This window comes from Mastigoproctus giganteus, chromosome 4, assembly GCF_048544385.1.
Source record: "Mastigoproctus giganteus isolate SK-2022 chromosome 4, ASM4854438v1, whole genome shotgun sequence".
NCBI classification, from domain to species: domain Eukaryota; kingdom Metazoa; phylum Arthropoda; class Arachnida; order Uropygi; family Thelyphonidae; genus Mastigoproctus; species Mastigoproctus giganteus.
The window spans coordinates 150,346,538-150,374,536 of NC_143578.1; the positions used below are offsets into that span (position 1 = coordinate 150,346,538).

Genomic DNA, 27,999 nt, shown 5'->3' on the forward strand with positions numbered 1-27,999 from the left:
CTCTTAGAAATATTTACTGTTGCATAGGGAGATACTTTCACTGGGATTCCAGCAAAATTTCCAAGTTGTAAGAGTTTTTTGGAGTGTCTACAGTTTGTAATTTTCCACTAGTAAGTCCCTTAATTGCAGTCTCTTAGGAGATCCAGGAAAGCTTTTCTGGTGTTTCTGAATAAGGAAGAGAGATAATTTACTCATAGATTGGCTAGCCAGAGAGTGAATTATTAGCAAAGATGGGCAGGGTTGCTCTAAATCCTAAGAGATCAATCAGTCTTCAGTCTAGGATTGTCATTTTCAAATTCATTAAGATACCCATCCATGTTGGAGTGTATCTGGAGAGAGAGCGTTTATATTCATTTTGCTCCTTAAGTCCTGAAGTCAAGCTCATTCCACTCAGGGTTTCAGCTGCACCATGGAGACAGGAGCTGTGCCACATGTGATTGAGTAGCAAAGTATGTGCAATATGTTGCAAGCAAAGTAGTATATTTTGAGCAAAATGGAGTAGTACACTGCAAACAAAGCAATACGAGGTGAAAAAAATAAGGCAGCACACTGCAAGTGAGAAAAGCAATAAAAGTTCACATTAAATCTAGCTATAGGAGTCACAGTATAAATTGTTCGATCATAACTTCCTGGTTCTGAGGCATGCTCTTCATGTGGCTACATAAACTCTCCAGCAATGTTTACAAGAAAATTATGACCAATAACATTTTGGATATCCATAACTTTAGTATTTAGTATTAGTAGTGGAAAAAATTATGCAAGGAAGCAAGCCAAAACACAAGCCAAAAAGTACCTACTTTTTGTGCCCATATCTTCTAATAATTTGTTTCATTTACTTCATCTTTATAACCCCAGGGGCTCACATCTGGTGAGTGAGATGATATCCAGCTCAGGACCCTGGGTGTGCTTGGCACACCCAGGGTCCTGAGCTGGATATCATCATTCTTCTCTTTCTTGGTGATTCCCTTCTACTTTTGACTCTCTCTCTCGGGAATTTTTTTTTTTTTTTTGGCTGGTGCAGCAGAAGCCTCAGGCTTCCTTGCACCATGTAGCTAATAATAATAATGCTGTGAGCAATAAAAAAATATTTTATTGCTAGCTAAAATAGATTTGACAATTACTTCCTCAAGAACAATAACAAAATTAATACCTTTTACAGTTAATAGTGCACCATGTAGCTAATAATAATAATGCTGTGAGCAATAAAAAAATATTTTATTGCTAGCTAAAATAGATTTGACAATTACTTCCTCAAGAACAATAACAAAATTAATACCTTTTACAGTTAATAGTGCAGAGCTCTCTTCCTTTCCAAATTCATTGGTTATCTCAATGCTGTACATTCCAGAAAAGGAAAGTAGGGCCTTCACGATGGTGAGACTGGCAGACATACCATCAAAGGAAGTCTTATAATCAGTTGACTCTTTGACAATTTTCTTATCTCTGCAAGGTAATAAAGGAGAACATATATTACAATCAGTATAACAATAAATGATATAAATAAATCTGACTTTCAATTCAATTATAGGATAAATAATATCCATTTAGTTAGGCTACCCTGGATTCTTAAGGTATTTCCATAAAAGACTGATATGATATGAGGCAAAATAAAATTCAAAACATTCATAACAGCAATTATCTATAGAAGAAATGCACAAAATCACAGACACAGAAGCATAAAGTCTGTAGAGTTTTCTAGCAGTAATATAATTTCTACCTAAGCAAACTTAAAAAGGTGACTTTCCAATATTCAAATATGACTTACAATGTGATACAATCTTTCAAGAAAATGTTAGAGGCTGCAACTATCAAATTCCGTAAATGATAGATGGGATCCTTCACATTTTGTTACATCATATTACCAGGTGTTCTAATGCAACAGAGAGATTTTAACCTGTATCATACTGATGATATGCTGACTTGAAATCATGATATATATACAGATTTCAACCACTTTTTGTGGTCTATTCCACTCTTTATTAAAAGTCACCTAATCAGTTATCGATATCAAGTGGACCAATCTGATTCATCCCTTTCTTTCTAGAGTTTACATTAGTAAAGATGTTTTTGCTGTTTTTCTTTGCATCCTTTGCCAAAAATTTCTCGTAATCTGCCTTTGCTTGCCTAAACTCCTTTGTGACTTGATAACAGACTAGCTTATATCTGCCAGAGGCTCTTGTGTCACCTGATAATTTATATGCATTTTTTTTCTCTACCACGAGTCTCACTCATTCATCTGACATACATTTAGACCTAACCCTTGAACAGTATTTCTTATTTGGTATAAAGAGCAGAGTAGCTTCCAAGATTAATTCCTTGAATGCCATTTAGATTCCATTTAGAATTTGCTGTTAGTAACCTCAACCGTTGGTCCCACTGTATAGAATTTAAATACCGTCTGAGATCACTACACACCTTTAAGAAAACAAAATTCCTTTCCTTTGCCCCTGATGGTAGTTACATCTTTAATTAAATCCCACATCAGTGCACTGTGTTCACTGCCACATAGTGGTTCCTTTATCTGCAGATTCTTAATGCACAAAAAATCACTGCTGATAATCAGATCAAGAATATTACTAATAAAATAGAAGAGGCCTGTGGCACTGGGTTCCATGGATAAGAAATAATAATTCAGTGTATACAGTATGAGAGCAGTAACTAAGTATTTAATAAATTGTTAACAGAAGCTTTTGAGATTAGGAATCTCTTCCTCAGCGGAGGAGTACATACATACATAAATATAAAATATAAAACGTTATGAATGGAATGTGCAGAGCATGGTCATATTAAGTAAAAAGAGAGAGCATGCATGAGGATTCATGAATGCCAAATCATTTACTGTGTAGAAATAGGTGATTTTTGCTGGTGTGTGTGTGTATATATGGGCTGACTGCTAGCGTCCGTCATGCTGCAATACCACAGACTCCAAGATTGGGTGTAGTCATATACCTCTATTGTGGTTTAAAACCACAATAGAGGCAATAATTGTGACAACCAGATGTGTAGTGATTCTAACTACAGTCGTTGATAGCAGTGGTGGGATTAGTCAACCACCCTGGTATCGCGACTGGGATCGAGGTAGTGTTGCATCAACCAAAAATGTTCTGTGACTGCAGAGTGTGTAGAGTCACCTAATCAAATGGACCTTTCATGTTCTGTGAGGCAGTCCTGGAGCCTTGGGGAGGGGGAAGACTGCCAGAATTGGCAGTTTTAGGGAAGAAAGCCCCCAATGGGGAAGCCCCCATTTTATGGAAGAAAGCCCCTAATGGGCTTTCTTCCCTAAAATTTTATCTGGATTTCATTACTAATCAAACATTAGTTGAACTTTCTGATAGAAAAAAAAAAAAGGTTATCACTTCATAAAAAGTCCAATTTTTGGATAATTTAGTTTATTTGATAGCAGATTTTAAAATATGTAGTTATATAAAGTAAAATAATGCATGTATCTTAACAAGTCACTGAAATTTTAAATAACAAAAATTACTGGTCTTTTATCACTCAGTCGAAGCAAACCCTTATTCATTGAATTCTTAAGGAAAGAAAAATTACTGACCAAACTTTCCCTAATAGTTTCTAACCACTTCAGCATGAATGGCTTTTTGCATTTGTGGTAAAAAAATTTTATGCAAAACTTGATTATGCTACTGGAGTCTAACTATTTAAATTACTATTTGTAAAATAATAAGGAGTTTACCTCAATATAGTACGTAGAACACTTCCGTATGATACTCTCCAGAAATTAAAACGAAAAAAAACGAAAACTTACATTAGAGTAAAAAATAAATAATTTAACACAATTAAAAATCAATTTAAGGCAATTAAAAATCAATTTAAGGCAATTAAAAATCAATTTAACGCAATTAAAAATTAAAAATTTTCATTCATTCATTCCTGGGATCACGACATATGGTCAAAAAGCGTTGTCAGCTTCAGGAAGGAAAATTGTTTTGAATATTTTCGTTAGATTCTTTTTAACTTTTAATTGTGTTAAATTGATTTTTAATTGTATTAAATTGATTTTTAATTATTTATTTTTTACTCCAATGTAAGTTTTCGATTTTTTCGTTTTAATTTCTGGAGAGTATCATACGGAGGTGTTCTAAGTACTATATTGAGGTAAACTCCTCTTGTTATTTTACAAATATTAATATCAACGTAGAACGTATTGAGTATTACAGCTCTGATTCATACTATATAAATTACTATAATATACATATATAAATTATTATACAGAGAAGGAAGAAAAAGATGAGTTGATAAAAGTGAGAAAGAAAGAAATGAGATTTTGAGAAGGGTGGGTGAGAAGAGATGTTTCACGGAAATGATCAGATGGCAGAAACGAAATTAGAATGGACATATGTTGTGAGGTGACTGATTGATGAATGGAAAAGTTGAGGGAAAGGCGTCCAGAGGGAGACTGAGGGAAAAATAAAAACTATGACAGATGAAATTCAGAGGGGATAGTGAATAAGAGAAAGGCTAAAGATAGGAAGATATGGAGAAGTAGAGCATACCCTGCCCTTAGCAGAACACTGATGATGATGACTATATAAATATGTATATATATAAAAAAAATATCCACACTAACAGAACATGAACACTTACTTATACCATGTAATGGTCACTTTCTGCTTGGATTCAACCTTACATATAAATTCCACAGAACTTCCTTCTTCTGCAGTCTAGAAGAAATCGACAAGGCTAATTAATGGTCTTACAATAAATAATTTGGTGGTAATTTTTTACCTGACAAGTGGTGGTCATTTTTTACCTGATTTTTTTACCTCACAATTATAATAATGTTTATAATACAGAAGATGTGACATATCTGTTATTATATTTAATATCACAGCTATTAAATTAAAACAAGCACACATTGTACCCTAGCTCTGGGTTGATGTAGAGTCGATGAGCCCCCAGACAATATAACAAGATATCGAAACAGTGATCCTTTTAATATTTATTTTTATCAAGGCAAATTTTAATCACTTATTTAATGCAGTATTAAAACAATACTGCTTTAAAAACTGCATTTATTCTATGAATTTCTTTTCATATACAATTTGTATAAAAAAAGCAATATTAATGTAATATCACTACACATTATTTGTTTATACCAAATTACATTTCATTCAGTTACACTATTCTCAAGAAATGATACAGTATGCAAACATCATGCCTGGTTGCACATTCACTGTTTTTTAAACTGTAACCATTCATACACTCTAAATTAAATATAATTTAGTAGTGCATAACGCATTCAAGATATATAAAATGACTGTGCTCTATGAATTTCTGCTGAACAGTATTGTTATACCTGTGGGTACATATAAACTAACATTTCTAAATATGCTAAATGGGATATAAAACATTTAATTTATTCCCAAATAATATGGTGCTAATGCAACACATTTTTTTTTAATTATTTTCTTGTACAACTCATAACTGCCCTTACAAGAGGCTATGAGAGACTTAAAACATGCCCAATACTATGATATTATGATGTGGTTACTGGATGCAAAAAATAATTTTGATATCATATATTTGGATTTCAGGAAAGCTTTTGATACTGTTGCGCATGGAAGACTATTGTACAAATTGGAGCAGAATGGTATTAAGGGTAAGTTGCTACAATGGATAAAAGGATGGTTAAGTGGGAGAAGACAGAGGGTGGTAATCAATGGGTGCTGCTTTTTGTGGACTAATGTTATTAGTGGAGTCCCACAGGGTTCGGTGTTAGGTCCACTGTTGTTTTGTATATTTATCAATGATATTGATGAAGATATATCAGGCTTAATGTCGGAGTTTGCAGATGATACAAAGGTTGGCAGGGTTGTTAATGACAGTAATGGCAGTGTGCTACTGCAACAGGATCTAGATAATTTGGGCAGATGGGCTAAGAAGTGGCAACTGAAGTTTAACCTTGACAAATGCAAAGTACTGCATATGAGTAGAAGTAACCCCAGAGAAACGTACCAACTGTGTAGTACTACACTTAAGGTGGTAGAAAATGAAAAAGACCTGGGAGTAATTGTGCAGTCAGATATGAAGTTTTCTGAGCAATGCAGACAGGCTGCCAGGGCAGGTCATGGGGTTTTGTCAATGATATATAGGAATTTTGCTAACAGGGAAAAGGAGGTGATTATCCCTCTGTATAAGGCAATGGTCAGGCCACGCCTTGAGTACTGCGTACAGGTCTGGAGGCCTCATTTTAGGAAGGATGTAGATTTACTTGAGCGTGTACAGAGAAGGGCAACAAGATTGATGAGGGGAATGAAGGGATCCTCTTACCAAGAGAGGCTTAAGTTCTGCAAATTGCAGTGGCTGGAGACTAGGCACCTGCGCGGTGATCTGATTCAGGTATATAAGGCCTTGAATGGGTTGAGCACGCTGAATTCTGATGGGATCCTTCCACTTGTTCAGATTACGAACCTAGGGGGGCATAAATTCAAATTAAGAAAAGACAGATGTAGAATAGATGTGCGGAAATTTGCCTTTAGCCAGTGGGTGATTAATTGCTGAAACAAACTTCCATCTGTCGTTGTGGAAGTTGATAGGTTGAATAAATTTAAGGAGGAACTGGACAGGCATTTGGAGGGAATGGTGTGATTTTTTTTTTTTTTTGGCTGATGCTGCATAAGCTCATACACTTGCTTTCTTGCATCACATGCCACTGCTACTACTACTACTACTACTAATACACTGGACATTAATTTTTTACTTTACATAAACTGATATTAAGCATGACTGATTCAGCTTTTATTTTTTATTTATTTTTTTTTTGTTGTTCAGATAATTTTATTGTTGAATTTGGTCCCTCAAAAATAATCTTCTGCAACCACAATTTACAAAACAGACCATGAATATCAAACACTTGCTTTAACAGACCTCAATTTAATAGACTTTGGAAATAACGGATAGCATTCATTCACTGAACCAGGCTTTTCATCCAAATGGAACCAAATAACATAACAGCCTCAGTCCGATAGTATTTACTATCAATGGAAATTTTTTCACAGTGAGGCAGATCACCAAAGAGTCAGGACTTTGCTCATCAATACTTTCAACACACTGCTGAGCATGTAAAACATTAGTATGGAATCATCTGAAACTCCAACAAGGGAAGAGTCCTCTTCAAGGCTCTGACTAAGGTTACCTAGAGATTTTGCTGCCACTATATGATAATATAGCAAAATTTCAAGTTCATTTACTCCACATAAGTGCAAAAAAACATATTATATTACCACAATGAAAAAAAAAACATTATATGTTTTTTATTTCACTGTACAGAATTTTTTTTTCTTAACATTCTGGCACCTTTCATGACTAAATGTATTTCTTTGGAGTTTAATGGACAATCAGGTTTAGCGGACAGGTCTCAAATAATCCATTTAACTCAATAAACCTTTAATAATCCATTTAAAGAGAGGTTTTATTGTAAACAGCTCAACTGCATTTCACTTCCTCCCCCTTTTTTTTTAAATGTGAACTGCAATTATACATACCAAAAGTGAAATCATATAAAAAAAAATTCATTTTTTCAAATTTCCTATCATCTTTATAATTGAACAAAATGTAAATATATAAATAACAATAACAAATGTTGAAATAAAGACACTTCTCGGCATTAAGATAGTATTTAACTCAAACTAATTTTACAGTCAATTAATAATAACACTAAAAAAAATCTTATATCCTGGCATATCTGTGTGCCTTCTTCCAAGATGAAAACATATAAAAAAAAATTTAGACTCACAGGTTGCATGACTATTACCACCAATCATAGCTGCTTACAAATTAGTTAGGATGATGCAGGACCTTAATTTCTGCACAGGTGGTGGTATGGGTGTTTAAAGGCATAGGATTTGCTAGGGCCAAATTGTCTTGATTCATATTGTAATGTAGCAAATTATATATTTAACAGACTGTTTGTAAATTAACACTGGCCAACATGATTTTTATCTCCACTAATATATTACCTGTTTGTAGTCAATTTTTATTTCTACATTTCAAAAGTAATTCTTAAAATTTCGAATCACTTGTTGTGTTTACCCACAATACATATATCTTACTACAATTTAGGAAAGTAGATGTGACAGTGATCTGCTGTATATTACCTTGAAGTATTAATGTTTCCATGTGCTCATAGATGACAGTAATGTTCAGGAGGGTTAGCATGTTCAACCTTCTCTGTCTGCTTCCCACTACACTTTCTCTCAGTAATGGAAAGACAGTAGTGTGAGCATGCGTACAGTTATTCTGCATATATTTTTTTAGCATATTGTTTGTTTCTTCTTTGTTTTGCTTATCACTGTATAGCTAAAATCTTAAAAAGAGGATAAAGAAGTGTTCATCCTGATATACCTTCATCAATATCATTGATAAATAAACAAAACAGCAGTGGGCCCAACAGAGAACCCTGTGGGACTCCACTAATAACATTAGTCCATGAAGAGCAGCATCCATTGATTACCACTCTCTATCTTCTGCCACTCAACCACCCTTTTATCCATTGTAGCAACTTACACTTAATACCATACTGCTCCAATTTGTACAGTAATCTTCCATGCACAACAGTGTCAAAGTTTTCCTGAAATCCAAGTATATGATATCAAAATAATTTTTTGCATCTAGTTCCTTTGTAACCACATCTAGTATCCAATCAAATTGGTCAGACAAGATTTTCCCTTAACAAACCCATGCTGCGTCTGAACTATAACTGCAATCTTGTCTAGATGGTCCTGCAATGCTTCTTTAACCAGTGACTCCATTATTTTACCTGGAACAGAAGTAAAACTAACTGGTCTGTAATTACTTGTGTCACCCTTAGATCCTCTTTGTGAATTGGGGATACATTTTCACATCTCCAGTCCATGGGGACTTCCCCTGAGTCCAAGAATGTGTTGTTATGGGCCTTTATGAGAGCTTGAAGGACAGGGTGGATGCCCTCGAAGGAAATAAATTGAGGGGCCCATCAAGCTCTCAGCTGCCCACATCAACGCCAGAGCTTGCACTTGGTCATCAGGCAACACAGAAGCAGCCCCCTAGGCAGAATGCGCTGGTCCCACAGGAACTAGTAGTTGTTGGTGACTCTATTGTCAGGGAAACGGGGAACATCCTTTGTAAAAAGGATAGGTGGAATAGGACCAGGGTATGTCTGCCAGGGGCAAAGGTTGATGAAGTTGTAGAGCGGATATCATCTTTTAAGGGCACAAAAGGTGATATAGTTGTACACGTTGGCACTAATGATATTAAGAGTAGGAGACCGGCGGAATTACTTAGAAAGTACAGGTCACTGTTGAAAAAAAGCCGTGAATTAGGGTTGAACTTGAAAGTGTCTGCAATTCTGCCCAGACACGATAGGAGGGAGTATATGATGAGAGCCTTGTCGATCAATTCGGCCCTGGAGGGATTGTGCAAGGCTCAAGGGGTAGAATTTTTTTCAGCCTGGACTGTACTTGTTAACAGGAGAGATTGCTTCTACAGGGATGGGATACACTTAAATAGAATGGGTGCAAGAATTTTTGCTGATGCTGTCGAGGCAGTGTTAGGTGGGTCGGAAAACTGCTAGTTGGGGGGGATACAAGGACTAATAGATTAACAGTAGCCAGTGGCAGAGGTGGAAGTGATTCTTGCACTGCTTCTATTGAAATGAGCAGAAGTCTGAAAAACATTATGCAGGATATTTCAGAGACTGCTGGTAGTCATTGCGGTACAAGTAAACACATGGGTTGTGTTAGGGTAGCTAAGAATAGAAACAGGTGCATGTATACCTGCGTGTACACCAATGCTAGGAGTTTGGTAAATAAATTTGATGAATTTGAGGTATTGCTCAAAACATCAAAGGCAGATATTGTTGGGATATCAGAGACGTGGTGTCACACAGATATAAGTAATGCGGAACTGGAATTTGGGGAATACAATGTGTATAGAAAGGATAGACAGGACAGGAGGGGAGGAGGGGTCATGCTATTAATTAAGAAACACATAAAGTCCAAGGAAGTGAAGCCAGTCGACATCGATGGACAGGGCAGCGTCGAGTCAGTTTGGTGTGACATAAGCATAGGGAAATCAAAATTGAGAGTAGGAGTGTGCTATAGGCCTAATGACTCTGATGAGTATAATAAGATATTGTACAGGGAAATAGAGTGGGCCAGTAAATCAGAGAGTCTTATAATGGGGGACTTTAATTTCCCAGATATTGACTGGAATTTGTGGGTTGGTCACTCGCACACTAGCAAGGCTTTTGTGGATTTATTGGATGATTGTTTTCTACATCAGCATGTTCGTGAGGCAACAAGAGGGAGCAATACTCTTGATCTGATTAGCAGTAGTGATTCTTCATGCATTAAGAACCTGCAGATAAATGAACCACTAGGTGGCAGTGATCACAGTGTGTTGAAGTGGGATTTACTCAAGGAGGTAACTACCATCAGAGGTAAAGGGAAGGGTTTTTGTTTTCGTAAAGGCGACTATGATGGTCTGAGACAGTATTTAAATTCTATACAGTGGGACCAACTGATGATGTTACCAACAGCAAACTCAAAATGGGAAGCATTCAAGGAACTAATCTTGGAGGCTACCAGGCTTTACATACCAACTAAGAAATATTGTTCAAGGTTTAGGCCTAAATGGTTGTCAGATGAACTAATGAGACATGTGGCAGAGAAGAAAAATGCATTGGATACATACAAATTAATGGGTGACATGGAAGCCTATGATAGATATAAGTTGGTCTGTAACCAAGTCACAAAGGAGATTAGGCAGGCAAAGGCAGACTATGAAAAATCCTTGGCAAAGGATGCAAAGAAAAACAGAAAAGAGTTCTTTACATACTTGAACTCGAAAAGGAAAGGGATGAATCAGATTGGTCCACTGGATATTGATGGTTCAACAGTTGAGGATCCTGCTCAGGTGGCTAACAATCTAAACGAGTATTTTTCATCTACATTCACGCATGAGGAGTTATTCAGGAAGGAGAATGATGTAGGTAAAGTAAACATTGGCAGTGAGCTGGATGATTTTGTAATAACTGAGAGGAAAGTGGAGGAGAGATTGTTGAGGATAAACATAAAAAAGGCACCTGGGATGGATGGGATCTATCCAGTTATATTAAAGGAGGCAGCAAAGGAAGTAAGCAAACCCTTAGCCATAATTATGAGAGCTTCCTTGGACTCAGGGGAGGTACCTATGGACTGGAGATGTGCAAATGTGACCCCAATTCACAAAGGAGGTTCAAAGGCTGACACAAGTAATTATAGACCTGTTAGTTTAACTTCTGTTCCAGGTAAATTAATGGAGGCACTGGTTAAAGAAGCACTGCAGGATCATCTAGACAAGAATTCAGTTATAGCTCAGACGCAGCATGGTTTTGTTAAGGGCAGGTCTTGCCTGACCAATTTGATTGGATACTATGATGTAGTCACAAAAGAACTGGATGCAGGGAATAACTTTGATATTATATATTTGGATCTTAGAAAGGCTTTTGATACTGTTGCACATGGAAGACTGCTGCACAAATTGGAGCAGTGTGGCATTGGAGGCAAATTGCTGCTATGGATAAGGGGATGGTTGAGTGGCAGAAGACAGAGAGTGGTAATCAATGGACACTGCTCAACGTGGACTAATGTTATTAGTGGAGTTCCTCAAGGTTCAGTGTTGGGTCCGTTGTTGTTTTCGGTGTTTATGAATGATATTGATGATGGGATATCAAGTTTAATGTCCAAGTTTGCAGATGATACAAAGGTTGGCAGGGTCGTTAAGGACAATACTGACGCTATGCTGCTGCAACAGGATCTGGACAGGTTGAACAGATGGGCTGAGAGGTGGCAAATGAGGTTTAACATCGACAAATGTAAAGTGCTGCATATGGGAAACAATAACCCCAGAGCAACGTATCAACTCTGCGGTACTACACTGACAGTGGTGGAGAATGAAAAGGACCTGGGGGTAATTGTGCAGGCAGATATGAAGTTCTCTGAGCAGTGCAGACGAGCTGCAAGAGTAGCTCATGGTGTCTTGTCAATGATATACAGGAATTTTTCTAGCAGGGATAAGGAGGTGATTATTCCCTTGTATAAGGCAATGGCAAGGCCACATCTTGAGTACTGTATACAGGTCTGGAGGCCTCATTTCAAGAAGGATGTAGAGCTGCTGGAACGGGTACAGAGAAGGGCAACAAGATTAGTAAATGGAACAAAGGGTTGCTCTTACGAAGAAAGGCTTAAGTTTTGCAAATTACAGAGTCTGGAGACTAGGCACCGGCGAGGTGATCTGATAGAGGTGTATAAGGCTTTGAATGGTTTGAGCATGCTCAATGCCAATGGGATTCTTCATCTTTCTCAGAATAATCACCTCAGAGGGCATAAATTCAAATTGAGGAAGGACGGATGTCGGATAGATGTGCGGAAATTTGCCTTTGGCCAGCGGGTGGTTGGTTGGTGGAACCGACTTCCATCACTGGTTGTTGAAGTTGATAGCCTAAACAAATTTAAAGCTCAACTGGACAGGTATTTCGAACGAACGGAGGGGTGAAATGGGAGTGGGTTTTTTTTTTTTTTTTTGTTTTTTTTGGCTGATGCTGAATAAGCTTGCTTTCTTGCATCATATGCCTCTGCTAATGCTAATGCTCTCATAATTATGGTTAAGGGTTTGCTTAGTTCTTTTGCTGACTCCTTTAATATAACTGAATAGATCACATCAATCCAAGTTGCCTTTATGTTTAACTTAACAATTTCTCCTCCACTTTCCTCTCAGTTATTACAAAATCATTAAGCACCCTGTTACAGTTTGATAAATTTCAGGCATTTTCCTCCATTAATAACTCCTCATGTGTGAATGTAGATGCAAAATATTCACTCAGTTTGTCAGCTATCTGAGCAGGATCATCAACAATCAAACCACCGATATCAAGTGGACCAATCTGATTCATCCACTCCTTTTAGAGTTTACATAAGAAAAGAAGCCCTAGCTGTTTTTATTAGCATCCTTTGCCCAGATTTCTCATAACCTGCTTTCGCTTGCCTGTTCTCCTTTGTGACTTGATTGCAGACTAGCTTATACCTACCATAGGCTTCTGTGTCACCTGATAATTTATATGCATCCCATGCATTTTTCTTCTCTGTCATGCATCTCATTAGTTTATCTGACATCCATTTAGGCCTAAATCTTGGACAATATTTCTTAGTTGGTATGAAAAGTGTAGTAGCATCCAAGATTAATTCTTTGAATGATTCCCATTTTGAATTTGCTGTTGGTAACATCATCAGTTGGTCCCACTGTACAGAATTTAAAAACTGTCTGAGACCACTGTAGTCACCTTTATGGAAGCAAACACCCTTCCCTTTATCCCTGTTGGTAATTATATCTTTAAGTAAATCCCACATCAGTACACTGTGATCACTGCCACCTAGTGGTTCCTTTATCTGCAAATTCCTACTACACGAATAATCACTGCTGATAACCGGATTAAGAGTATCACCCTCTCTACTTGACTGCTGCTGCAGAAAACAATTATTATTATTATTATTATTATCTATAAGGTGCAAGGAAGCCTGGGGCTTATGCTGCACTGACCAAAAAAAAAAAAAAAAAATGGAGAGAGAGGAATCACCAAGAAAGAGAAGAATGATGATATTCAGTTCAGGACCCTGGGTGTGCCAAGCCCATACTCACCAGATGTGAGCCCCTGGGGCAATCATCCAATAAATCCACAAAAGTCTTGCTAGTGTGCAAGTAACCAACCCACAAGTTCCAGTCAATATCTGAGAAGTTAAAATCCCCCATTATAAACATTCTGATTTACTGGCCCACTCTATTTCTCTGTACAATTGTTCATTGCATTAATCAGAGTCATTAGGCCTATAACACACTCCTACTCTTATTTTTGCTTTCCCAGTGCTTATGTCACACCAAACTGACTCAACATTCCAACAGCACTGTCCATCTATGTAAACTGGATGCACTTCCTTAGATTTTATCTTTTATTTAATTAACAGCATAAATCCTCCCTCCCTTCCTATCCTGTCTATCCTTTCTGTACACATTGTAATCCCCAAATTCCAATTCTGAATTCCTAATATCTGTGTGACACCACATCTTTGATATCCCAAAAAAATCTGCCTTTACTGGCAGATATTGTTGGGATATCAAGTTGGGATACGAATATTGAGATATCAATGAGTTTTTTGTCTTGACCAGTACTTCAAATTCATCAAATTTATTTACTATACTATTTGCATTGATGTACATGCAAGTATACATGCATCTATTCCTATACTTAGTTACCCTAACACAGCCCATGTATTTATTTGTTTCATGATGACTGCCATCAGTCCCTGAAACGCACAGCACCCCACCCTCCAGGCCGCTGCTCATTGAAATAGAAGTAGTGCAAGAATCACCTTCATCTCTGCCTGTGGTTACTATTAATCTTTTAGTCTGTGAATCCCCCCCAAGCTTGCAGTTTTTCGACTCACCTAATGCTGCCTTGATAGTACCAGCAAACACCCTTGCACCCCTTCTATTTAAGATTATCCCATCTCTGTAGAAGCAGTCTCTCCTGTTAGCAAGCACAGACCACGCTGAAAAAAATTCTAACCCATGAGCCTTGCGGAATCTCTCCAGGGCCGAATTGATTGACAAGGCTCTCATCATATACTCCCTCCTATCATGTCTGGGCACAATTGCAGACACTTTGAAATTTAATCCTAACTCACAACTTGTTTTCAACATTTGCCTGTACTTGTTAAGTAAATCTTCAAAAAATCATACTCTTAAAGTCATTAGTGCCAACATGTACAACAATATCACTCATTGTGCCCTTAAAAGATGATATCTGCTCTACAACATCATCAACTTTTGCCCCTAGCAAACTGGGAGAATTGCCCGCCCCTCAATTCTCTCCGAGCCACAGCACTCCTGCCATTTTGTGCCCATTGCTTTGCTATCTAGTCTAGGGCATGATATTAAAAATTAATAAGATCAATAAATTTAATTAATTAATTTTCAATTACCTGTCTCCCTGACGATAGAGTTACCAACAATAACTCTTGTGGGACCAGTGCATTCTGCCTTGGAGATTGCTACTGTGTTGCCTGATGCAAAAGAATAAGCTCTGGCGTTGAGTTGGGCAGCTGAGAGCTTGATCTGCCTCTCATATTAATTTCTTCGAGGGCATCTGCCCTACACCTCAAGCTCTCATTGATACCCATCAGAACGCTGAGTTGGCACCTAATTTCTATACACTGTCTGCACCTAGCACACACAAAGCCATCCTTCTTGGCTGGATCATGTTCCATTGCAGAGAGTTCGACAAACATTTCACATTGCACATTTTTTTAGGCTGTGATGCGTTTGAGAATTGCCCCTCCTCAGTTCTCCCCCGAGTCACAGTACTCCTGACACTTTGTGCCCGTTGCTTTGATGCTCTAGTCTGGGGCATGATATTGAAAATTAATAAGTTCAATAAATTTAATTAATTATCAATACTACACTATCTTTTAGAATCTTAAATGCAGTGATATGTATTACGCTATCTAATTTTATGTTAGAGCTACCTATTAACCACAATTAAAAAATTTTAATTCCCTACCACTCTCTATATGAAAACAATGGCTGCAAGATTCGAATAAAACAACGGTTTTACATTTATTAAGTAGTAACCTACAAAAACTCTATCTAAATTAAAAATAAAAATAACCAACATAACTAGAACTATAATTCTACTTATAAAGTACAATATAATATAAAAATTAAGTAAATAAAACAGCAAACATTGCTTTTTTGGAGCCATGTCATTATACCAAAATATTATACCATATTATACTAAAATATTATACCATATTTTTGGTATAATGAAAGTGGGAGTAATCTACAGGCCAGGTGATTGTGAAGATTATGATGACAGCCTCTACATGCAAATGGAATGGGCAAGTAAGCATCAATATCTTATTATGGGCGATTTTAATTTGCCTCTAAGTGACTGGAGCAAATCAAAAGGAAACTGCACGTGGGGGGGACAAAATTTTTAATCAACTAGATGATTGTTATTTGTATCAACATGTCAGGGAAAGTACTAGTGAAAAGAATATTCTAGACCACATCATCACCCATGAACCAGATTACATAATAGGGCTGACAGTACAGGAACCAGTAGCAGGAAGTGATCATGAAGTTCTACAGTGTACGATGAAGAGAGAGGTACCAGTAGTTAAAGGCAAAGGAATGGGTTATAATTTCAGGAAAAGAAATTACAACGGTTTCAGTTGCTACATTAACTGTATTAACTGGATAGATATCTCACAGAGAGAAAATACAATTGAATAATGGTATATCTTTAAAACATTAATCACAAAAGCCTTGAATACTTATATACCATTAAAAAAATACTCCAAGAGGAAGATTCCAAATTGGATGAATAAGGAAGTTGCCAGATTACTTGAGCAGAAAAAGATGGCATGGCAAATTTACAGAGCAATAAAAAGTACTGAAGCATATAACAGCTATAAACTGATCTGTAATAGTGCTAAAGAAAAGGTTAGGCTAGCAAAACCAGATTATGAGAAATCGCTGGCAAAGGGAGCAATGAGTGGGGATAAGGAATTCTTCACAAATATAAATGCAAAGAAGACAAGGACAAACCACAAGATGGACCCTTATGTAATGGATGTGGGATAGTATAAGATACCACAGCTGAAGTTGCAGATGAACTCAACAGTTACTTTGCAAAGATATTTACAGAAGAAAAACTCTGTGTCAGTGAGAAATTATGGGAGTGAAGATGAAAAAAATGTAATTAATAATGTTGAAATTTCATGTTTGTTTAATGCAAAAATTTTGGCCAGTAATGTTCCTGGGGTTGATGGCTTTAGCATAGGCACATGATGCAAGAAAGCAAGCTTATATTGCATCAGCCAAAAAAAAAAAAAAAAAAAAAACTTTATTTCACCCAGCCACTCGCTCCAAATTTGTCAAGTTCTGCCTTGAATCTATTTAAGCTATTAACTTCTACAACGATAGATGGAAGTTTGTTCCACCAATCAAACAACCGCTGGATAAAGGTAAACTTCCAACATCTATCCTACAACCATATTTCCTTAATTTGAATTTATGCCCTCTCGGGCAATTATTCTGAGCAAGAGGAAGAATCCCATCAGCACTGAGCATGCTCAAACCATTCAAGGCTTTATACACCTCAATCTGATCACCTCACAGGTGCCTAGTCTACAAACACTGTAATTTGCAAATCTTAAGCCTTTCTTCGTAAGAGCAATCCTTTGTTGCATTCACTAATCTTGTTGCCCTTCTCTGTACTTGTTCCAACAGCTCTACATCTTTCTAAAAAATGAGGCCTCCAGACCTGTATATAGTACTCAAGGTGTGGCCTGACCATTGCCTTATACAAGGGGATAATCACTTCCTTATCCCTGCTAGAACATTTCCTGTATATCATTGACAAGACTCCATGAGCTACTCTTGCGGACTGTCTACACTGCTCAGAAAACTTCATATCTGCACAATTACCCCCAGGTCATTTTCATTCTCTACCACTGTCAGTGTAGTACCACAGAGTTGATACGTTACTCTGGGGTTACTGCTTCCCATATGAATTACTTTAAATTTGTCAATGTTAAACTTCATTTGTCACCTCTCAGCCCATCTGCTCAACTTTTCTAGATCCTGTTGCAGCAGTGTACTGTCATTAGTGTCATTAACAACCATGCCAACCTTCGTATTGTCTGCAAACGTCAACATTAAGCCTGATACACCATCGTCAATATCATTTATAAATACAGAAAACAACAATGTACCCAACATTGAACCCTGAGGGACTCCACTAATAACATTACTCCACGAAGAGCAGTGTCTATTGATTACCACTCTCTGTCTTCTGCCACTCAACCATCCCTTTATCTATAGCAGCAATTTGCCTCCAATGCCATACTGCTCCAATTTGTGCAGCAGTCTTCCATGTGCAACAGTATCAATGGCCTTTCTAAGATCCACATATATGATATCATAGTTATTCTTTGCATCCAGTTCCTTTGTGACTACATCATAGCATCCAATCAATTTTGTCAGACAAGACTTCCCCTTAACAAACATATGCTGTGTCCCAGCAATAACTGAAGTCTTGTCTAGATGATCCTGCAATGCTTCTTTAACCAGTGCCTCCATTAATATCCCTGGAACAGAAGTTAAACTAACAGGTCTGTAATTACCTGTGTCTCCCTTTGACCCTCCTTTGTGGATTGGGGTCACATTTTCACATCTCCAGTCCATGGGTACCTCCCCTGTATCCAGGGAACCTCTCATAATTATGGCTAAGGGTTTGCTTACTTCCTTTGCCGTCTCCTTTAATATAACTGGATAGAATCCATCCACACCAGGTGGTTTTTTTTTTTTTATCTTCAGCAATTTCTCCTCCACTATACTCTTAGTTTTTACAAGATTATCTACCTTACTGCCAGAGTTGAATACACCTCTGGCTTTCCCCTCCCTGAATAACTCCTCATGTGTGAATGTAGATGCAAAATATTCATTTAGTTTGTTAGCTACCTGAGCAGGATCATCAACAGTTGAACCATTGATATCAAGTGGAACAACCTGATTCATCCCCTTCCTTCTAAAGTTTACATAAATAAAGAACTCTTTGCTGTTTTTCTTTGCATCATTTCCCAAAGATTTCTCGTAATCTGCCTTCGCCTGCCTAACCTCCTTTGTAACTTGGTTACAGACCAGCTTATATCTATCATAGGTTTCTGTGTCACCTGTTATTTTTTATGTATCCCATGCATTTTTCTTCTCTGTCATATGTCTAATTAGTTCATCTGACATCCATTTAGGCCTAAATCTTGAACAGTATTTCTTTGTTGGTATGAAAAGCCTAGTAGCTTCCAAGATTAATTCTTTGAATGCTTCCCATTTTGAATTTGCTGTTGGTAACATCATCAGTTGGTCCCACTGTATAGAATTTAAATACTGTCTCAGACCTCTGTAGTCACCTTTACGAAAGCAAAAACCCTTCCCTTTACCCTTGATGGTAGTTACCCCTGAGTTGTTGTTGCTATTTGGTTTTTAGAAGCATTAGCAACTAAGGCCATATTGCTCCGGGAATATGTGGTGGTCATTCCCTGACCTTTCAGCATCCTCCGTATTTGGTGGTCACGGGCTCGAACCCTGGTCTAATCAAGAAGCGTGTGCTTCACATTGCTGCTCCTTCCAACCTGGCTACAGAGGTGCCTACCTCTGAGTAAATCCCACTTCAGCACACTGTGATCACTGCCACCTAGTGGTTCCTTTATCTGCAGATTCTTAATGCATGAAGAATTACTACTGATAATCAGATCAAGAGTATTACTATCTCTAGTTGCCTCCCACATATACCCTATAATCTTAAGGGAGGCAGCAAGTGAGTGCATTGAACCATTGAGGCAAATTATGAGAGCATAACTGGACTCAGGAATGATTCCATTGGATTGGAAAAGTGCCAATGTATCTCCAATACATAAGGGCGGTTTTAAGATTGAAGTGGCTTTAAGATTACTGGCCGGTCAGTCTAACTTCAGTACTATGGGAAAATCATGGAGACAATGATCAAGGGTGGAATTCAGGATCATTTAGATAGAAACAGAATTTTGAAGGATCCTCAGTATGGTTTTGTAAAGAAAAAATCATGTTTAACTAATGTAGTTAGCTATTTTGAAAGGATGACTTAAGAGCTGGCCTTAAGGAATAATTTCAACATAGTTTATTTGGATTTCAGCAAAGCATTTGACTCAGTCCCACATGAGCAGTTACTTTATAAGCTGAAACAGGTTGGAATCACAGGGAAAAATGTCACAATTAACATGTGACACAGAAGCCTATGATAGATGTAAGCTAGTGTGTAACCAAGTTACAAAGAAAGTCAGGTAGACGAAAGCAGATTACGAAAAACCTTTGACAAAGGATGCAAAGAAAAACAGCAAAGAGTTTTTCTTATGTAAATTCTAGAAGGAAGTGGATGAATCAGATTGGTTCACCTGATATCGATGGTTCAACTGCTCAGGGAGTTAACAAACTAAATGAATATTTTGCATCTACATTCACACATGAGGAGTTATTCAGGGAGGGGAAAGCCAGAGGTGTATTCAACTCTGGCAGTAAGGTAGATAATCTTGTAAAAACTAAGAGTAAAGTGGAGGAAAAATTGCCGAAGATAAAAAAAAAAAAAAAAAACCACCTGGGGTGGATGGAATCTATCCAGTTATATTAAAGGAGACGGCAAAGGAAGTAAGCAAACCCTTAGCCATAATTATGAGAGGTTCACTGGATTCAGGGGAGGTACCCATGGACTGGAGATGTGAAAATGTGACCCCAAATCCACAAAGGAGGGTCAAAGGGAGACACAGGTAATTACAGACCTGTTAGTTTAACTTCTGTTCCAGGGATATTAATGGAGGCACTGGTTAAAGAAGCATTGCAGGATCATCTAGACAAGACTTCAGTTATTGCTGGAACACAGCATGGGTTTGTTAAGGGGAAGTCTTGTCTGACAACTTTGATTGGATGCTATGATGTAGTCACAAAGGAACTGGATGCAAAGAATAACTTTGATATCATATATTTGGATCTAAGAAAGGCCTTTGATACTGTTGCACATGGAAGACTGCTGCACAAATTGGAGCAGTATGGCATTGGAGGCAAATTGCTGCTATGGATAAAAGGATGGTTGAGTGGGAGAAGACAGAGAGTGGTAATCAATAGACATCGATCTTTGTGGAGTAGTGTTATTAGTGGAGTCCCTCAGGGTTCAGTGTTGGGTCCATTGTTGTTTTCTGTATTTATAAATGATATTGACGATGGTATATCAGGCTTAATGTTGACGTTTGCAGACAATACGAAGGTTGGCATGGTTGTTAATGACACTAATGACAGTACACTGCTGCAAAAGGATCTCAAAAAGTTGAACAGATTGGCTGAGAGGTGACAAATGAAGTTTAACATTGACAAATGTAAAGTACTATATATGGGAAGCAGTAATCCCAGAGTAACGTATCAACTCTGTGGTACCACACTGACAGTGGTAGTGAATGAACAGGACCTGAGGGTAATTGTGCAGGCAGATATGAAGTTTTCTGAGCAGTGCAGATGGTCTGCAAGAGTACTTCATAGTGTCTTGTCAATGATATACAGCAATTTTTCTAGCAGGGATAAGGAGGTAATTATCCCCTTGTATAAGGCAATGGTCAGCCCACACCTTGAGTACGGTATACAGGTCTGGAGGCCTAATTTAAAAAGGATGGAGAGCTGTTGGAATGAATACAGAGAAGGACAACAAGATTAGTGAATGGAACAAAGGGTTGCTCTTATGAAGAAAGGCTTAAGTTTTGCAAATTACAGTGTCTGGAGACTAGGCACCTGCGAGGTGATATGATTGAGGTGTATAAAGCCTTGAATGGTTTGAGCATGCTCAATGCAGATGGGATTCTTCCTCTTGCTCAGAATAATAACCTGAGAGGGCATAAATTCAAATTGAGGAAAGACGGTTGTAGGATAGATGTGCGGAAGTTTGCCTTTAGCCAGCAGGTGGTTGATTACTGGAACAAACTTCCATCTGTTGTTGTAGAAGTTGATAGCTTAAATAGATTCAAGGCAGAACTTGAAAAACATCTGGACCGAGTGGATGGGTGAAATAAGGGGTTTTTTTTTTTTTTTTTTTTTTGGCTGATGCTATATAAGCTTGCTTTCTTGCATCATGTGCCTTTGCTAATGCTAATTAACATTTTTCATGGCAATAAGATAAATAAGTGTGTCCATGAAAATTATATTGATGGCTTGCAGTTCACAGTAAAAATACAGCATTCTTGGAGCCACTGGATGAAAGTTCTATCTTGAAAGTGAACTGCGACTCCTAAATAAGATTCTATCTTTGACTAATATCAATATATATATTCACATAAGTATAATGTGCATAATGAGGTGTGTATGCTGCATATAACGGCTGATAGTTTATTCTCAATAAAATGTTTTTCTCCAGGATTGAAAATATAGATCACATATGGGTTGGAGTGTGCCCCATAGTGGGAGATCTTTGCTATCTAAGTATGTTATCACAGTGAAGATCTTGGCTATAGTAAATATTTCAGATGAACGTTGGCAGGTCAATTCATCTATAGATGGACCTGTTATATGTTTTTGCCAGTTTGCTGAAAACAGAATTCCTCTACTTGGATGATCAGGGATGAATTGATCTTTGATCTTGATGGCATAGCGTAACAAGAGGTTTTTGTCACTTAAGCTGTAGTGGAGATTCATGAGCTTCTATGAAAGTGATATGAAGAAAACTCCTAGTAATATTTGGAGTGAATGCTGTGTGAGACCTAACCATCTCAGTGGACTTGGTTTCACTGAGGTGTAAACAGGTGCTTCATAATCTATCCTGGACTGAACTACTGCTTGATAAAGTTAAAGGAATGTAAATCGATCTGTTCCCCAAGTTGTGGAACGTATGTTCAGCTTCTTGAGGAATGAAAGTTTGTGTTGTTTAATATGTTCGAGAAATCTTAGTTTCTTATCTAAGAAGAGAAACTAAAAATCTTATGCGTAGTACTACTGCATTCACACATTTGTAAATTTGCAGTTCAGGATCAGGGTTGGTGTAGGTTTTGTTTCCTTAAAAAAGTGTATACATACAATGTTTCCATATGGAAATCCCAAAGACAGTTGTTTGTGCTTATTTGCTTACTTTGTTTATTACTCCTTGTAGTCGCTGTCTATATTTTGCATATTTTAAGAAACATGCAGCTGCTTGGAAAGCAAGGTGTTATATATGTCAAGGCCCGCTTTAGATCTTCATGGAACAAACAAATAAATGGGCTGCATTAGGGTTACTAACAGTAAAAACCGTTGCATGTATTCTTCTGTGTACACTACTGCTAGGAGCAAAGTAAAGTAAATAAATTTGATGAATTTGAATTACTGGTTAAGTCATTAAATATGGTCTGCAAACATGCCATATTCGCATAGTATAACCCTCAAACCTGAGCTATGAACCTTGAATTCTAGTAATGCTATTCTAAACCACTTGCAGATCACTGGGAGGACCTTCCAATGATACAGGTGAGGGGACCTCCATAAAGGGGTGCTTTATCTGGACTAGTAGCATTTTTAAATATTTCTGAATAATAAATGGAGAAAGTTTTCTCGTAGGTTCATTTTTCAAGGACTATATTGTGAGAAATAATTTTTTTAACCTTATTTCTGCATTTGTCATCTTTTTCAATCTGAAGCCTCATAATCAGTTTCAGAATCATGTATGTTCCATTGGTTCCAATGATGGAAAGGTTTGGACATTCATTTGGCTTTATGTTTAAGAAACAAAAAAAAAAAAAAAAAAACACAACACAGTGAGCTAAACTTGGTAAAATGGAGGATGGGGGAAAGAGGTTCAGTAATGGAGTGCTTCTAAAGAAATTCTTGAATGCATAGCACCAAACATCCTGGGAAGTTATTGTGCTACAAGAACCAATTCCCTGAAAGCCACTTTTCTGTGATTTTCTCTTTGTAGCATCACAATCACAGTACAGGGTTATATAGTATTCTTGTTTAACCACCAAATGGAACAAATTCTTAATGCACAATGCCCTGGATAACCATGATCTTCACAATTGATTGAGAATATCTAGCTTTTTTTTTGGGACTTGGAGAAGATAAAGTTATTCATTAGCATTAGTAGAGGCATATGATGCAAGAAAGGAAGCTTATGCAGCATCAGGCAAAAAAAAAAAAAAAAAAAACACTTCCACTTCACCCTTCCGTTCGTTCGAAATACCTGTCCAGCTGAGCCTTAAATTTATTTAGGCTATCAACTTCCACAACAAGGGATGGAAGTCTGTTCCACCAACCGAATACTGCCTGACTAAAGGCAAATTTCCTCACATCTATCCTACATCTGTCTTTCCTCAATTTGAATTTATGCCCTCTCAGGTGATTATTCTGAGCAAGAGGAAGAATCCCATCAGCATTGAGCATGCTCAAACCATTCAAGGCTTTATACACCTCTATCAGATCACCTAGCTGGTGCCTAGTCTCCAGACACTGAAATTTGCAAAACATAAGCCTTTCTTCATAAGAGCAACCCTTTGTTCAATTCACTAATCTTGTTGCCCATCTCTGTACTCATTTCAGCAGCTCTACATCCTTCTTGAAATGAGGCCTCCAGACATCTACACAGTACTCAAGTTGTTGCCTGACCATTGTCTTAGACAAGGGAATAATCACCTCCTTATCTCTGCTAGAAAAATTCCTGTATATCATTGACAAGACACCATGAGCTACTCTTGCAGCCCGTCTGCACTGCACAGAGAATTTCATATCTGCCTGCACAATTACCCAGGTCCCTTTCATTCTCTACCACTGGCAGTGTAGTACCACAGATTTGATACGTTGGTTCGGGGTTGCTGTTTCCCATATGCAGTACTTCACATTTGTCAATGTTAAACTTCATTTGCCACCTCTCAGCCCATCTGCTCAACCTTTCAGATCCTGTTGCAGAAACATAGCATGAGTAGTGTCCTTAACAACCCTGCCAACCTTTGTATTGCCTGCAAACTTGGACATTAAGCTAGATATACCATCATCAATATTACTTATAAACACAGAGAACAATAATGGACCAAACACTGAACCCTGAGGGACTCCACTAATAACGTTAGTCCAGGATGAGCAGTTTCCATTGATTAACACTCTCTGTCTTCTCCCCCTCAACCACCCCTTTATCCACAGCAACAATTTGCCTCCAATGCCACACTAGTCCACTTTGTGCAGCAGTCTTCCATGTGCAACAGTATCAAAAGCCTTTCTAAGATCCAAGTATGCAATATCAAAGTTATTCCCTGCATCCAGTTCTTTTGTGATTGCATCATAGTATCCAATCAAATTGGTCAGGCAAGACTTTCCCTTAACAAAACCATGCTGTGTCTGAGCTATAACTGAAGTCTTGTCTAGATGATCCTGCAGTGCTTCTTTAACCAGTGCCTCCATTAATCTTCCTGGAACAGAAGTTAAACTCACAGGTCTATAATTACTTGTGTCGGCCTTTGATCCTCCTTTATGAATTGGGGTCACATTTGCACATCTCCAGTCTATGGGTACCTCCCCCTGAGTCCAAGGAAGCTCTCATAATTATAGCTAAGGGTTTGCTTACTTCCTTTGCTGCCTCCTTTAATATAACTGGATAGATCCCATCCACCCCAGGTGCCTTTCTTGTGTTTATCTTCAACAATTTCTCCTCCACTTAATCTCAGTTATTACAAGATTATCTAGCTTACTACCAGAGTTGAATACACCTCTGGCATTCCCCTCGCTGAATAACTCCTCATGTGTGAATGTTAATGCAAAATATTCATTTAGTTTGTTAGCTACCTGAGCAGGATCATCAACAGTTGAACCATCGATATCAAGTGGACCAATCTGATTCATCCCCTTCTTTCTAGAGTTTACATAAGTAAAGAACTCTTTGCTGCATCCTTTGCCAAAGATTACTAGTAATCTGCCTTCGCTTGCCTAACCTCCTTTGTAACTTGTTTACAGATCAACTTATATCTATCAGGCACCTCCATAGCCAGGTGGGAAGGAGCAGCAGTGCATAGCACACGCTTCTTGATTAGACTGGGGTTCAAGCCCATCACCACGAAATACGGTGGATGCGGAAAGGTCAGGGAATGACCAATGCATATCCCGGAGCAATATGGCCTTTGTTGCTTATGCTCCTAAAAACCAAATAACTAACTAACTAACTTATATTTATCCTAGGCTTCTGTGTCACATGTTAATTTATATGTATCCCATGCATTTTTATTCTCTGCCATATGTCTCATTAGTTCATCTGACATCCACTTAGGCCTAAACCTTGAACAATATTTCTTAGTTGGTATGTAAAGCCTAGTAGCTTCCAAGATAAGTTCTTTGAATGCTTCCCATTTTGAATTTGCTGTTGGTAACATCATCAGTTTGTCCCACTGTATAGAATTTAAATACTGTCTCAGACCATCGTAGTCGCATTTACAAAAGCAAAAACCCTTCCCTTTACCCCTCATGGTAGTTACCTCTTTGAGTAAATCCCACTTCAGCACTCTGTGATCACTGCCACCTAGTGGTTCCTTTATCTGCAGATTCTTAATGCATGAAGAATCACTACTGATAATCAAATCAAGAGTATTAGGCAACTCCCTCTAGTTGCCTCCCGAACATGCTGATGTAGAAAACAATCATCCAATAAATTCACAAAAGCCTTGCTAGTGTGTTAGTGACCAATCCACAAATTCCAGTCAATATCTGGGAAATTAAAATCTCCCATTATAAGACTCTCTGATTTACTGGCCCACTCTATTTCGCTGTACAGTTTCTTATTATATTCATCAGAGTCGTTAGGCCTACAGCACACTCCTACTCTCAATTTTGATCTCCCAATGCTTATGTCACACCAAACTGAATGGACACTGCACTGTCCAGCGATGTGAACTGGCTTCACTTCCTTGGATTTTATGTGTTTCTTAACTAATAGCATAACCCCTCCTCCCTTCCTATCCTGTCTATCCTTCCGGTACACATTGTACTCCACCAAATTCCAGTTCTGCATTCCTTATATCTGTGTGACACCACGTCTCTGATATCCCAACAATATCCACCTTTGATGCTTTGAGCAATACCTCAAATTCATCAAATTTATTTACCAAAATCCTAGCATTGGTGAACACGCAAATATACATGCACCTGTTCCTATTCTTAGCTACCCGAACACAACCCATGTGTTTACTTGTAACACAATGACTCCCAGCAGTCTCTGAAATATCCTGCGTCTTGTTTTCCAGGCTTCTGCTGATTCCAATAGAAGCAGTGCAAGAATCACTTTCACCTCAGCCAGTGGCTACTGTTAATCTATTAGTCCTTGTATTCCCCCCCAAGCTAGCAGTTTTCTGACCCACCTCGATCGCCTCGATAGCATCAGCAAATATTCTTGCACCCTTTCTATTTAAGTGTATCCCATCCGGGTAGAAGCAGTCTCTCCTGTTAACAAGTACAGATCAGGCTGAAAAAAATTCTACCCCTCTAGCCTTGCACAATCTTTCCAGGGCCGAATTGATCGACAAGGCTCTCATTATATACTCCATCCTATCGTGTCTGGCCAGAATTGTAGATACTTTAAAATTCAACCCTAATTCATGGTTTTTTTTCAACAGTGACCTGTACTTGTTAAGTAATTTGCCAGTCTCCTACTCTTAATATCATTAAGTATCATTAAGCCAATGTGTACAACTATATATCCTTTTGTGCCCTTAAAAGATAATATCCGCTCTACAACGTCATCAACCTTTGCCCCTGGCAGGCACACCCTGGTCCTGTTCCACCTATCCTTTTTACAAAGCATGTTCCCCGTTTCCCTGACAATAGAGTCACCAACAACTACTAGTTCCTGTGGGACCAACCGCCTTAGGTGTTGCCGCTGTGTAGCATGATAACCAAGTGCAAGCTCTGGCTTTGATGTGAGCAGCTGAGAGCTTTATGTTCCCCTCAATTTAGATCCTTTGAGGGCATTCACCCTGTCCTTCAAACTCTCACATAGTCCGATAACAACGCTGAGTTAGCATTAGCATTAGCATTAGCATTAGTAGAGGCATATGATGCAAGAAAGCAAGCTTATTCAGCATCAGCCAAAAAAAAAAAAAAAAAAAACAACCCTCTCCCATTTCACCCCTCCGTTCGTTCGAAATACCTGTCCAGCTGAGCTTTAAATTTGTTTAGGCTATCAGCTTCAACAACAAGTGATGGAAGTCGGTTCCACCAACCAACCACCCGCTGGCCAAAGGAAAATTTCCGCACATCTATCCGACATCCGTCCTTCCTCAATTTGAATTTATGCCCTCTGAGGTGATTATTCTGAGAAAGATGAAGAATCCCATTGGCATTGAGCATGCTCAAACCATTCAAAGCCTTATACACCTCTATCAGATCACC

At 38.0% G+C, this 27,999-nt stretch overlaps 1 protein-coding gene across 1 annotated transcript in view; it reads right to left on the reverse strand.

Moving 5' to 3' along the window:
• Positions 1-27,999, reverse strand: part of LOC150087120 (twitchin-like) — a 3,511,780-nt gene that overhangs the window by 2,995,761 nt on the left and 488,020 nt on the right. Inside the window, 2 exon segments of the mRNA XM_090372971.1 lie at positions 1,277-1,443; positions 4,606-4,682. Coding sequence (XP_090229097.1) covers positions 1,277-1,443; positions 4,606-4,682 — 244 coding nt within the window.